General features: G+C 42.7%; 1 protein-coding gene across 1 annotated transcript in view; it reads left to right on the top strand.

The window, feature by feature from the left end:
- Nucleotides 1–14,403, top strand: part of TRPM8 (transient receptor potential cation channel subfamily M member 8) — a 128,152-nt gene that overhangs the window by 53,602 nt on the left and 60,147 nt on the right. The window contains exons 5-9 of the mRNA XM_073304777.2: nt 37–214; nt 1,277–1,449; nt 2,783–2,957; nt 4,763–4,830; nt 9,888–10,085. Of these exons, the coding sequence (XP_073160878.1) occupies nt 37–214; nt 1,277–1,449; nt 2,783–2,957; nt 4,763–4,830; nt 9,888–10,085 (792 nt within the window). The remainder of the gene's footprint in view (nt 1–36; nt 215–1,276; nt 1,450–2,782; nt 2,958–4,762; nt 4,831–9,887; nt 10,086–14,403) is intronic.

The raw sequence follows: 14,403 nt of genomic DNA on the forward strand, positions 1-14,403 counted from the left end.
GCTGCTAACCCTGTATTGTGTCCTCTCTCATTGAAGTACATCCGGTTATCCTACGACACAGACTCTGAAATGCTCTATGATCTGATGACTCAACACTGGCACCTGAAAAATCCCAACCTTGTCATCTCAGTCACAGGGGGAGCAAAAAACTTTGCCCTAAAGCCACGGATGCGCAAGATATTCAGCAGGCTGATCTACATTGCCCAGTCCAAAGGTAAAAGGGGTATCTGGGCTGCCTTGAAGCTACTAGTTTTTATGTTTTCCGCCATTGGGCTAGCCTGGTATCTCTTGGTTTGTCAGTATAGTGGATAAACTGTGATGTTAGACACTAATATAGGGAAAGGAAAATAGATTATCAGGGAATATGGATCAAGACACAAATCCTGGTCCCACTGAAGTCCATGAGAGTCTTTTAGTTAAATGAATGTGGGCTTAATTTGGCGAAAAAACTAGGCATATATCTTGGGACAAGTCTATCTTTTCTGATGCCACTTTGAGTGTTCCCATGCCTTTTACAATCATTTATGCAATTAATACCTGTGAATTCAGTTGTAGCCATTGGCACATAGAGCAGGATAATAGAAATCATAATAATTTGTATTAAAAAACCTGGGCTAAGTTTTTTTTACTACAAATTCACATCTAGTGTAACCCCTTTTTGAAGTCAGAATTGTTCAAGCAAGTGAAGAACTTGGTTCAGCGAGTGCAGTTGTGATTTAGCTGAAGTGAGAGGTGAATATTTCAGTCAGCTGGTATATTAGCCTTCTGCCAAATAAGTCTGGCGGAGAAGAAGAAGCTGTGAATACTCAGCAGAGAGGCAGAGCTTTCTATTAGTTGTTGCCTGTTTAGTCCACTTCAGACAAGTATGGCCTAATGACCTGGGAACTGGGTGGAGAGCCATTCTTGGCTTTGACAAGGGTGTCCTTTGTAGCTTTGGGTAAATCTCCTAACATCTCTTCTTCCTGTATCATATGGAAATTAGCATATCTCCTGTGATCTAGTGAGGATAAATGTGTTGGCTTAGTGTCTTGAAGGTAAACAACCCCGAGGGCCAAAATCCCCACTGCCTTGCCCTTTTGTGTTATCACTTGCATTGGTGCGCAGTACTACCATATCAGCTTCTTGCATCCACGTAACACAGGCCTTCATGACTACACGAGATGCAGGGCAGAGGAGAATTGGGGATGACACACGCACATATTTACAAAGAGAAAACAATTTTTGTGCACAGTGGTAGGTCTGTGGCTAAATTTCATTTGGTACCTACCATCTGCAGGGGCCTGGATTTTCACAGGAGGCACTCACTATGGACTGATGAAATACATTGGAGAGGTGGTGAGAGACAACACCATCAGTAGGAGCTCAGAGGAGAACGTGGTGGCTATCGGCATAGCAGCCTGGGGCATGATTTCCAACCGGGATAGTTTGATCAGAAGCAGTGATACTGAGGTGAGGAACATGTAGTGCTGTCAATGGGGTCATGGGAAGCCAGTGAAAACCCTGCAAAACTGAGTTATATTCTGACTAAACGCAGTCTACTCTCGGTAAATGCCTCACTGCTCTCCATCCACACCATTATCTGCATGGAGCCTGATGCCGTTGGCCTGTGGCTGATTTGGATGTGAGATCCTATTAGAAACTCTTCCTGCTACAGAACTTGTGCTGCACTGTGTTGTAAAATAGTCATTGCCTATTAAAGATAATGGTTAAACAACAAATGAGATGTATGGCACTCACAAATTGTGCATTGGATTTTGGAAAAGATGTGCCACTTAGACTCAGCCAGGTGGATTCAAAAAAGGAGAAGGGGGCAATATAGTCTCTCATCCAGCTGAGCTGCACTTCCGCACAGGAACAAGGTGGGTGGTCCAAAAGTGTCTTTGTTCACGTTTGTGTTGTCCCATTTCTGGTGCTGGCCATGTGCCTGGGTAAGCTAGGCTGCTCTAACTCATTCGTCTGCTAGTGATCTTAAGAGGTTATTCCAGCAGCCACTGGTTACTGTGGCATAAGAATATAAAGTTGTGGCAGCATTAGAGGCTGGGGGAATGCAAAGAGGCACTCAGTAGTGCTTGGATTGAACTGGGGTATCTACCAGAAATATCTGTAATGCAACAGTATTATTGCATATGTCGGTAAAAGGCAGAAATTTCAACTGAAGAGGAGGAGGAACAAACCAGCTTGTCTTATCCTACGTCCACTCTGCTAGATTTCTTAGAGCATAACAGCAAAATAGCAGACAAAGGAGACAATAGATTGTTTGGGTTTTTTTTGAAAACCCATTGACAAAAACCCTCACTAAGTAGCATTAAGTCTTGGGGTGAGGGGTAAAGGTTGGTCATAAATTAGAAAGTGGTTAAAACAGAGGAGAAATGAATTGTTAATTTTCAACATGGCCTAGCAGGATTCAAAAATCACTAGACATCTATATGAGTGATGAGAACATCCACAGTTCCGTTATATAAAATGAAATTATAGGAGGTGTAAACCCTCACTCTCCTGGGCACAAACCCATCGCATGGGGGGAAGGAAAGAATGTCTTCCATGGACAGGTTATTCCATAACTGAGTTATGAGTGCTCTTGCAACTTTCTCTGAAGCAGCTGGTGCTGGCCATGGGCTCGATGGACCTTTGGTCTGACTTGGTCTGGAAATTTTTATGCTGCTAAAATCTGGAAAATAAGAGAACAATAGTCATGCCCACTGACCTTCTGTGACCCCATTTCAAGTACTGCATGCACCATGCCCTTCTGATCTCAATGGAAACCCTCTGCTGATGTTTCTAGGGGTACTATTCAGCCCACTACATAATGGATGACGTTAAGAGAGACCCATTGTATTGCCTGGACAATAACCACACCCACCTATTGCTGGTCGATAACGGCACCCATGGACATCCAGCAATAGAGGCTAAGCTACGGACACAGTTAGAAAAATACATTTCGGAACGTGTTATCCCAGGTTGGTGCAGTTCTCTAACTTCAGATCATTCTGCTCAGGTGCTACAGGGCTTGATGCTACAGAACATACTGTGGGAGGAAACAAGTTTTCTCATGTTGCCATGCTATGGATGACAAGTGTTTTTGCTCATGTGCCTAATAACAAAGAAGGCTTCTGACGGTATACCGTCAATGTGACCCATGGTGATTTGTGCGTATTTCAAGGAGAACATGCTTCTTAAAGGTACAAATAAGAAGAGCTTACATACTCATGCAATAATCTATCTGAGGTTCACCACAGAGCACAATTTACTGGGTAAGGTGGGTTTCAAGTACTATATGGGATAAACATTCCTTTCAGTTCAGGAATCAAAGCAATTTCACTTGCTGTGTCAGAGGAGATCACCTGATGGGCCCAGGTTGCTTTCCATTCTTACTATCTGTGTGTTGGGAATTCATCCCTTTTGACAGATGCTGGTGTGATGGGGGAAGGGTTGCCTGAGGAATCTGGGATTTGCCCTTGTGTCACACCTCTGGACTCAACTAGCTGTATGTTTTAGGCCGACTGTTGCTTCTTGTTTATTATGATGTTTATGGTCTTTATTGTGTGGTACTTTGTACAGCACATGGCACGGTGGAAACCATGACTGGGGCTCCTAGCCACTATGTTAAAATAAATAATAATAACTGATGCTGATTATTAGCCACTACATGAATCATTTTGTAATAAATAAAATCAGTATTATACATTAGTGTTATTAAGTTTATATTCACTCAGGCAATAAAACTGCACAAACATATCACATGGCTTTAATTTCAATAAATATGCTGTTTGTTATCAACTAGTGTTTAACATATGAAACTCCTATTACATTAAACCCTTTAGATGTAATTGTAGGTGCTATATTTTGATTTTCTAATGATTAAATTTTACATTCATGTTAATGGTCCTTCAGCCTAACTTCTCGATTAATTTATTCCTTTAATAATTACTAATGTATAAATCTACCTACCATGATCCTATGTGTGTGTGCGGGTATATATTTTTGTGTATAGATAGTACAAACACAGGATTGCGGTAGGTAGATTTAGAAAAGAATCTCAGACTTTGACATAGGCCTAAACAGTCTGACACTCCCAATTTCCGGTCGGGATTGTAATCTGAGCTAACATACGAATGTTTCAGGTATCCCCCACTCTATACCAGAGTAATTCAAAACCTTGAACTCAAGCAGTCCCAAACCTGTGTGTGTGAAAATTGTAGATCTAAATTTACAGCTCAAACCCTACCTATCGTAAAAGCACAATTGTGCCTCTGTGCACAGCCCTGACCAAGGAGCGAACTGACCTGACTCATGAGTAGTGTTGGGCCTCTGAAGTACAATTCCTTCTCTGCTCCTGTTGGGTTCTAGGCAATATACCTGAATACTAAAGGGTCAGAAACCAACATGCAAATAAGCTCCCCCGCCATCAAAATCATGTCATTTTTTTTAAGCACTGTACATTGGTAATACTAATTACTTAAGACTTTAGCCTTGCTTTGTTACTTCTGGGAAGACTCCATCTCAGTGTTGATGTCTGACACTAGATTAGGCAAAATGGGTTAGTGAGAATAACTAAAGGTCATGTAACAATGGAGTAGATGACTTTTAAAAGAGTTTGGTTAAATCAGCTGAAAGCCAGGAATACGAGTATTTGTGTTTAAAATATTATCAAAGCTAAATCCAATAAACCACTGCATAAGTGGTTATTGTGAAGTATAAAAATTGTTCAAATACATCAACACTGCAAAGTGAGACCCTCTCCCTTTTCTTTGGTGTATTTCAGATTCTAATTATGGTGGGAAGATTCCAATTGTGTGTTTCACCCAAGGAGGAGGGAAAGAAACTTTGAAGGTAAGTCTGAAAATAAGACAGAAAAAATTAAGTGTGTCTTGTCCCAATTTTAACTGTATTCTAGGTGAGGCTGGTAGCAAAGTATTAAGGTTGCCTGACACTTCCAGTTATTAGACCCTATTTTCAATTGTGTTTAACTTTTCCAAGTTTGGGCTGAAATTTTCCATGCCACATGTCTGCCTCAGGCTGAAATGTTTTAGGAAGTTTCAGCCAACATGGATAAGCTGTTTCTGAGAAAGAGGCTGAAGAAAAAACCAGACCAAACTCTGGTGACCTTTAATTTGAGAATCTGTACTGCCCTATGCTTCGGAGCAGGGACTTGTGTTAGATGTGCCTTTTGCTGTTCCTGTGAATATCCACTGAAATTTGAAAAATCTTAGTTCACACATTATCAGTAGAGACTGTCTAGAGTTTAACAGCAAAATTCTGTGAAGATTCTATCTGCACTGAGCATACTCCATCTCAATCCGATTCAGGACATTCCCTGCAATTGCAGCTCTGGGCTATACCAGTTGTCACAATTCAGAGCAGTTGCATCTGTATTTCCCCATCATGGTCCACAAGGGCACCCACTCTATGCCCCTCAGCAGTCACCTCTCTTGGGCGGAGATGCAGGTCTCTCTCTCTCGACTGGGTTTTTTTCAGGCTGCACAGTTCCCTGCCTCTGCTGTGATATTCCCAGCAACCCAGACTGCTTGATCAGGCCAACGTCAGCACTTGGCTTTCCCTCCAGAGCCTATGAACAGCTGTAATGGCCAGCAGTTAACAAGTTACCACACAGCTCTTTCTAAGCAAACAGGGTTATTCTTAAGGTGAAAGCATTACAGAGAAAACATATGAAAAACAATAAAAGAACCTACACATGTGTTAATACGTTTACTAGAGATCAACCCCTCTCCCCCCACCCCTAACCTCCGCCAGGGCTGTGGTGGGAGTCAGTCCTTGAACACCTCACCAAGGGGTTCTTCTGTGGTTACTAGTTCAGCTCAGGACTAGTACCCCTATAATAACTTAGTCTTTCCTGTATACAGCTTGGCTTTTGATTTTGAACAGGTTATCAGTAGAGTGTGGATCTCTTCTCAGGCATAACTTCAAAAGGCTGGGAATTTGCATAACTGGAGATGGGGAAGTGCATGCAAATTTCCCCTAGAGATTTTCCAGGCAAACCACTTGACAGATTATCTGAAATCCCATTCTTATCTGACACGCTCAGTACAGTCCTTTGAAGTTCATCACACTTCCCAGGTGTAACAAGGTGCTGCAGGGCTATCTTGGCTCTTGCCCCGTTGGGCTGATAAAGTCACACGGAGACCCTGGATTCAGTAACCACTGGGGCAGTTTATTTACAGGTTGTGCTCCCACCACCTTTACCCTCTGTGGGGGAGCTACCTCCCTGCTTCCAATCCCTGCCTTTTCCCTTTCTGCCTGCTCACCCCTGGCTTCCTTCCCCTGAGGCTTTTATACAGCCCCAACCTAATTAGGCAGCAGCTGTCCCTGCTTCCCCAGTTAGGGCCAGGTGGTTTAGGTTGGCTATTAGGAAAAACTTTTTCACTAGGAGGGTGGTGAAACACTGGAATGCGTTACCTAGGGAGGTGGTGGAATCTCCTTCCTTAGATATTTTTAAGGTCAGGCTTGACAAAGCCCTGGCTGGGATGATTTAGTTGGGGATTGGTCCTGCTTTGAGCAGGGGGTTGGACTAGATGACCTCCTGAGGTCCCTTCCAACTCTGATATTCTATGATTCTATGATACTGTAAATATTAATCCGAAACCCAAGTAACTAGTGCATAAGGCATTCAAACTTAAAATCAGATGGACGGTTCTTGAAGTGTTTAATAACTTTGAAGAATAACTGTCTCATAATCCAGACAAGGGTCTGTGACAGTCTGACCAATTACTTGTCAGTGACACTGGAATCATAGAATCAATCATAGAATCATAGAATATCAGGGTTGGAAGGGACCCCAGAAGGTCATCTAGTCCAACCCCCTGCCCGAAGCAGGACCAATTCCCAGTTAAATCATCCCAGCCAGGGCTTTGTCAAGCCTGACCTTAAAAACCTCTAAGGAAGGAGGTTACCACCTCCCTAGGTAACGCATTCCAGTGTTTCACCACCCTCTTAGTGAAAAAGTTTTTCCTAATATCCAATCTAAACCTCCCCCACAGCAACTTGAGACCATTACTCCTCGTTCTGTCATCTGCTACCATTGAGAACAGTCTAGAGCCATCCTCTTTGGAACCCCCTTTCAGGTAGTTGAAAGCAGCTATCAAATCCCCCCTCATTCTTCTCTTCTGCAGGCTAAACAATCCCAGCTCCCTCAGCCTCTCCTCATAAGTCATGTGTTCTAGACCCCTAATCATTTTTGTTGCCCTTCGCTGGACTCTCTCCAATTTATCCACATCCTTCTTGTAGTGTGGAGCCCAAAACTGGACACAGTACTCCAGATGAGGCCTCACCAATGTCGAATAGAGGGGAATGATCACGTCCCTCGATCTGCTCGCTATGCCCCTACTTATACATCCCAAAATGCCATTGGCCTTCTTGGCAACAAGGGCACACTGCTGACTCATATCCAGCTTCTCATCCACTGTCACCCCTAGGTCCTTTTCCGCAGAACTGCTGCCTAGCCATTCGGTCCCTAGTCTGTAGCTGTGCATTGGGTTCTTCCGTCCTAAGTGCAGGACCCTGCACTTATCCTTATTGAACCTCATCAGATTTCTTTTGGCCCAATCCTCCAATTTGTCTAGGTCCTTCTGTATCCTATCCCTCCCCTCCAGCGTATCTACCACTCCTCCCAGTTTAGTATCATCCGCAAATTTGCTGAGAGTGCAATCCACACCATCCTCCAGATCATTTATGAAGATATTGAATAAAACCGGCCCCAGGACCGACCCTTGGGGCACTCCACTTGATACCGGCTGCCAACTAGACATGGAGCCATTGATCACTACCCGTTGAGCCCGACAATCTAGCCAGCTTTCTACCCACCTTATAGTGCATTCCAGCCCATACTTCCTTAACTTGCTGACAAGAATACTGTGGGAGACCGTGTCAAAAGCTTTGCTAAAGTCAAGAAACAATACATCCACTGCTTTCCCTTCATCCACAGAACCAGTAATCTCATCATAAAAGGCGATTAGATTAGTCAGGCATGACCTTCCCTTGGTGAATCCATGCTGGCTGTTCCTGATCACTTTCCTCTCATGCAAGTGCTTCAGGATTGATTCTTTGAGGACCTGCTCCATGATTTTTCCAGGGACTGAGGTGAGGCTGACTGGCCTGTAGTTCCCAGGATCCTCCTTCTTCCCTTTTTTAAAGATTGGCACTACATTAGCCTTTTTCCAGTCATCCGGGACTTCCCCGGTTCACCACGAGTTTTCAAAGATAATGGCCAATGGCTCTGCAATCACAGCCACCAATTCCTTCAGCACTCTCGGATGCAACTCGTCCAGCCCCATGGACTTGTGCACGTCCAGCTTTTCTAAATATTGTTCAGATGTTCATGTCTCAGTTGTTACAGCTCATGGCTGGAGTGATCATCTCCAGAAGCAGATAAAACTTTGTTTTAGTCCAAGAAGGTATAGCAGTAGTTTCCAACCTGTCAACTTCTCCTGCTAAAAGAGACCCCAACTGAATAGTCATGCTTGATAGGTCTTACTGATGTCAGCAATTGGCAGAATCTGAGAGGGGGCCATACACAAGGCTTGTGTGTTTCTTTTCTGATTGTTGGCTTCAGTTTAAGCAGAATAGAAGTGGAAATCTTTCAGGCTCCTTCCTTATTTTAACGTTCGCTATGCCCCACACAGGAAAAGATCCTTGGTCCAACTGGCATGGAAAGCAAGCTGCTTATGTCATATATCCATTGTCCAATTGGAAGGCATACTATGTGCTTGTGTTTGACTGCTCAAGAGTAGTTTTTGTTCAATAAATCTGCCTTTTCCCCCAAGTATTTTCAGATCATTAGTGTACGTTCTCTCTGCTCTGTGGTCACGTGCCTTTATTTCTCCTGTCTCATTAACATTCAGTAAGAATGGGGTTCCACTGGATAAACTTCTGTTGCTAATGGCAAACTAAATTAAAGCCACCTGCTGAGTATTAACTAATAGACCTGTATATGCTCTTTACGACATAGGGCTGACATGTCCTCATTCTAATGTCTGGTTAAATAAAAGGGTAATTTTTCTAACTCAATTGAGCAACTATCTGAGTAAATAGTGATATTTACTGAGTAAATAGTGATATTTATCTTCTGTGATATTTAACAAAAATTATTAGGTGCATTGTGTGCAATTAATAAAAATACAATCTTAATAATATAACCTGATATTTACAGTAATCCTGTGTGGATGTAAGGGTCTGGTTCCCACACCTTCAGCAAATAGACCAGAGCCCGCTATGCTACTGGTGCTTCTCTTGAACAAGAGTGATACCCATAAAGCTGGCAAGGAGAACTTTCAGGTCATTTCTCAGGAGGCAGCGTTGTCCAATCTTGGAAATGCCTTCTCTTTTGTGCAATTTCCTCCTTCTTTTCCTGCTTTCTTTATTTACTCTGACATTCGCCCCACTATGCTTTTTGTCCCTGAGCACCCATGCAACTCTCCATGGCCCTCTGCTCTTATTGAATTAGAGCAGGGGTTCTCAAACTGGGGGTTGGGACCCCTCAGGGGGTTGCGAGTTTATTACATGCAGGGGGGCGGGGGAGTTGCAAGCTGTCAGCCTCCACCCCAAACTCTGCTTTGCATCCAGCATTTATAATGGTGTTAAATATATAAAAAAGTGTTTTTAATTTATAAGGGGGGTTGCACTCATAGGCTTGCTGTGTGAAAGTTTGAGAACCACTGAATTAGAGGCCATTGAAAAGAACTGGCATTGTAATGTCCTTCGCTGGTAATAGTGAAAATATTGGCTGGAGGTGGGGAATTCTTCAGTGCCTACAGAATAGAGCCACACAAGCCATACTAAAAATTGTTCACTTGGTTACTGAACAGTAGACTCCAAATAGCCTGCACCTTTATTAATGACTGTTATCTCTCTTCCTCTCTGCTGTATTTTCCTAGGCTATCAATGTTGCCATCAAGAGTAAAATTCCCTGCATAGCAGTGGAGGGCTCAGGCCAGATTGCTGATGTAATAGCGAGCTTAGTGGAGGCAGAAGGCACTTTAGCCTCTTCCTCTGTCAAGGAGAGGCTGCTCCGATACCTGCCTCACACTGTTTCGAGACTCACGGAAGAGGAGACTGAAAGCTGGATCAGATGGGTAGGTGCTTTGCCATAGTGTTGATGAGACAGAAAGGAGCGGGGTGTGACGGTGCACTCCACATGCTGTATGGAAGCAGGCTTATGAATGTGGTGTAACTGGAATATGCTTCATGCAAAAGGTCTCTTGTAAGGTATCATAACAAAGGTTATAAACTACTGAATATGTTCCTCCTATCTGTATGCGTGTATCATTCTTGTATCTGAAGCTAGAAATATGAAGTATAACTCTGAGGTCCTATTGTAATTATGCAAAGTGTGGGCCATTAATGGTGATTTAGAGTCTTGATGGCTCCCATTGACTTGGACAATTGGTTGTACATGGTTTATTTACCTGCCAGCCTTCCTGTGTACATGGGCCAACCCAGGAAGAATGGAGACTAGGGGTCCTACAGTGACATGGGACCATGTCACCAGGTAATGAAACCCATCTTAAATCTGGTACTTTTCCATTTAGAAGGAGGGGTGGGGACCCAGAGAGACAAAAGATTCCCGCCTTGTGCCACAGCCATAAAAGCGGGTGGAGCAGGACAAAGGGGGCTGCCAGTCATGAGAAAACCCCTGCTTACCAGCTGAGATGTCTGCTGGAACTAACAAGGACTCTACCAGGGGAAAGGATTGGGCCCATACTGGAAGGAGTCTAGTATGTGAAAGAAGCTTATTGGAACCTCTTTGAGGGTGAGATATTCCCTGTAATCAGTTTCGTAATGTATTCGGCTTAGACTTGCGTGTTTTGTTTTATTTTGCTTTGTGACTTACTTTGTTCTGGCTGTTATTACTTGAAACCACTTAAATCCTACTTTTTATACTTAATAAAATCACTTTTTGATTAATACCTGTGGGAGAAAACAGCTGTGCATATCTCTCTATCAGTGATATAGAGGGCGAACAATTTACAAATTTACCCTGTATAAGCTTTATACACAGTAAAACGGATTTATTTGGAGTTCAGACTCCCAGAAAGGCTGAACACTGAGCTGGGAAAGTCCCTGTTAACTGAGAAGCCCCTGGGCTGAGTGAATCTCAGTTTCAGTGAACTGCAGAGAGGTATGTCCCAACCTGTTGGTCTGTGCTGGAGCTGACTGGAGAGTCTAACTCAGCAAGACAGGAGTGGAGAGGCACCTGTACTGGCAGGAGGGTTGTTCTCAGTGGTATTCCAGATCATCGAGTGACAGTCTCGAGGGGAGTCTCTGTGACCGAACCTGTCACAAGGGGGACCAGTGGGGAAAGGGCTACAGTTAAGCACTAAAGTATTTTAAACATTTAAAGAGCTTTCCTATAACAAATACGAAAACACTTTCTCTCACAGTGCACATTTAGCCTGTGCAACTCCTTGCCACAAGATACCTTTGAGGCCAAGGGCTTAGCAGGGGTTTTAAAAAGATGGGATGTTTACCTGGATAACAAGAACACCAAGGGTTACTATAATGAGGATTAAAATGTAAAATACCAAGGTGCTTAAAGAAGGATGTAAACCCCCATGCTTCAGGGCTCAAGCCAAATTCTAATCAATGGATGTGAGGAAGAAACTTCAACTAAGGGCAGGTTATCCCATAACTACTTACTACATGATTCCTTACACCTTCATCTAAAGTGTCAGCTACTAGCTGCTTTTCTTGGTAGGATACTGGACTAAAGGAACCACTAATAGGCTAACTGATAGGTCTAAAAATGTAACTGTACACAGGGAATCGTCATCAAGCGGGTTTGTTTCCAGTACAGTTCCACAGGGATTGGTTCTTGGCCCTGCGCTATTTAAAATTTTTATTAACGACATGGTGGAAAACATAACATCATCACTGATAAAGTTTACAGATGACACAAATTGGGGGAATGAAAATGAACTGGACAGGTCAGTGGTTCAGAGTGACCTGGATTGCTTGGTGAACTGGGCACAAGCAAGCAATCACGTTTTAACACAGCTAAATGTAAATATAGAGATCTAGAAACAAAGAATGTAGGCCATCCTTAGACGATAGGAGACTCTATCCTGGGAAGCAGTGAGATTTGGGAGAGGGGTGGATAATCAGCTGAACATGTACTCCCAATATGATGCTATGATCCTGGGATGTATCAAGATGGGAATCTTGAGTAGGAGCAGAGAGGTTATTTTACTTCTTGTATTTGGCACTAGTGTGACCGTTCCTGGAATCCTGTGTCCAGTTCTGGTGCCCACAATTCAAGAAGGATGTTGTTAAATTGAAGAAAATTCAGAGAAGAGACACGGGAATGATTAAAGGATGAGAAAACAGCCTTATAGTGATAGACTCAAAGAGCTCAATCTGTTTAGTTTAACAAAGTGAAGGTTAAGGGGTGACTCAGTCACAGTCTAGAAGTACCTATATGGGGAACAAACATTTAACAGTGGGTTCTCCAATCTAGCAGAGAAAGGAATTTGAAGCTGGACAAATTCAGACTGGAAATAAGGCATGCATTTTTAACAATGAGAATAATTAACCATCAGAACAACTTACCAAGGGCCATGGTGGATTCTCCATCACTGACCACTTTTAAATCAGGATTAGATTTTTTTTCTGAAAGTTCTGCTCTAGGAATGATTGTGGGGCAGGTCTCTGGCCTGTATTATACAGGAGGTCAGACTAGATGATCACAATGGTTCCTTCTGGCCTTGGAACCTTTGATCTGATGAGCAGGGCAGCTCCTATGTAAGCTTTGTAAAGAAGAAAAATGCTGGGGTCTGGGTTGACTGACACAACCATTCACTAAACAAGCATTATAACTACTGAATGTCTCCGAGCTGACACAGTATCATTCTGTTCTTTTTCCATAGTTTTCTTATGGCAACAAGCTTACTATGTTAAATGTATAACATTGCTCAAGTTTCTTCACTTATTTCCCCCTCCTTTCAGGCTTAACAATGCCATGGACAAGTTCCCCCTTCCCCTTCTAGACTGGGCTGAAGCTAGCAATACTAAGTTTGTACGCACACTGGCCACTCTTTCATCACAGCAGTACACCACAGACATCTCCTGCAGTGACGTATAAGCTCACTACTACTGTACACTGGGTGCAGATAAAAAATTAACGTTGTCTTTTCCCAGCAGATTTGCTTTTCCCTTACTACTTTAACACAAGAGAGAGGCCTCAGGACACTAGACATCACTATGGGTGGTTTACGTGGCTTATGCCTTCCTGCCATGATGCCTGAAAGTGCTGTGTCTGCAGTGCTGCCAGCTTGGAGATGTTGGCATGCTCAGGATAAAAATCTGATTCCCTTGCCACCTAACCAGCAGGCTGAGCTGTTTCAGCTGTGTTTCTACCCTTTTTAATAGTGGTAGGAAAAACTGAGTTGATGAAAGCCTTAATGTTTAGTTATTTTTAGAAATGCAGTGCATAATAGCACTCACTCAAGGACCCATTATCATGTGGTAATTGGCTTTCTCAATTTCTTTTCCCAGTGCTTCATCCTAGGGTCTCCTTATCTTTCATTTGGTCAATTATTTTATGGCTGTGATCATCTCTGGGGGAATGATTGCTCATTAGAACATCTGTTAAAATTCCTAATTTTAAGTTTATGGAAAATGTGCCATTACTTTCTGTACTCTTTTTGATTATTTTTTTCTTCTTAGCTTCATTTTCATCATGATTTTATTTTATTTTTTTTAATGAATGTCCTTTAACATAATCTTTACAAATCTAGGTGTCAGAGTCAAGCAACCAAACTTCTCCATTGAACTCTTGCAATGACTACTGTGTATCATTTGTGCCCTTCTCTGTGCCCTTCTGGGAATGCCATGATGGGGGGAATAAATCTCTCTATCTAGACTACAGCACAAGGTGGTTGTTCTGCATGGCTTATGCATATCACAAGATGATGGAGCAAACCAACTGCCCGTCTTGTGCAGTATCGTCTTTGAAACATCATATATTGGTTGCTATTAAAGGAAGGTTTAAACCTTTTATAATGCACCAAATTATGAAATACCATCCCAGAGATGGCAGAGGTAGGTATTTATTCTTGAACCCAGCTCATGGCTATGCTGAGAAGTGAAACAACTGATAGGCTGCTGGATTCTTAATAGCTGGAGTGAAATTACAGTCTTTTAACAGTGATGTGGTATCCACCCCACAGGTCAGAAACAAAACTGCACCGTTGGCCTAAAACCAAACATGAAGCTTACTTCATATATCTAAAAAGCATGATCCATGATTCAAAACTCTCAAATAGAACTGAACATTGGGGTTGCCTGAAAGTTCAATCTAGATATGGATCTTTATTTCACATCTGGCCCTGTATATTTATAGTTGGATGAACCAAAGCCTGGAATCCAAACTGAATTGGAAGACATTTGCAATCA

Source organism: Lepidochelys kempii, chromosome 11 (genome assembly GCF_965140285.1).
Source record: "Lepidochelys kempii isolate rLepKem1 chromosome 11, rLepKem1.hap1, whole genome shotgun sequence".
NCBI lineage: Eukaryota > Metazoa > Chordata > Testudines > Cheloniidae > Lepidochelys > Lepidochelys kempii.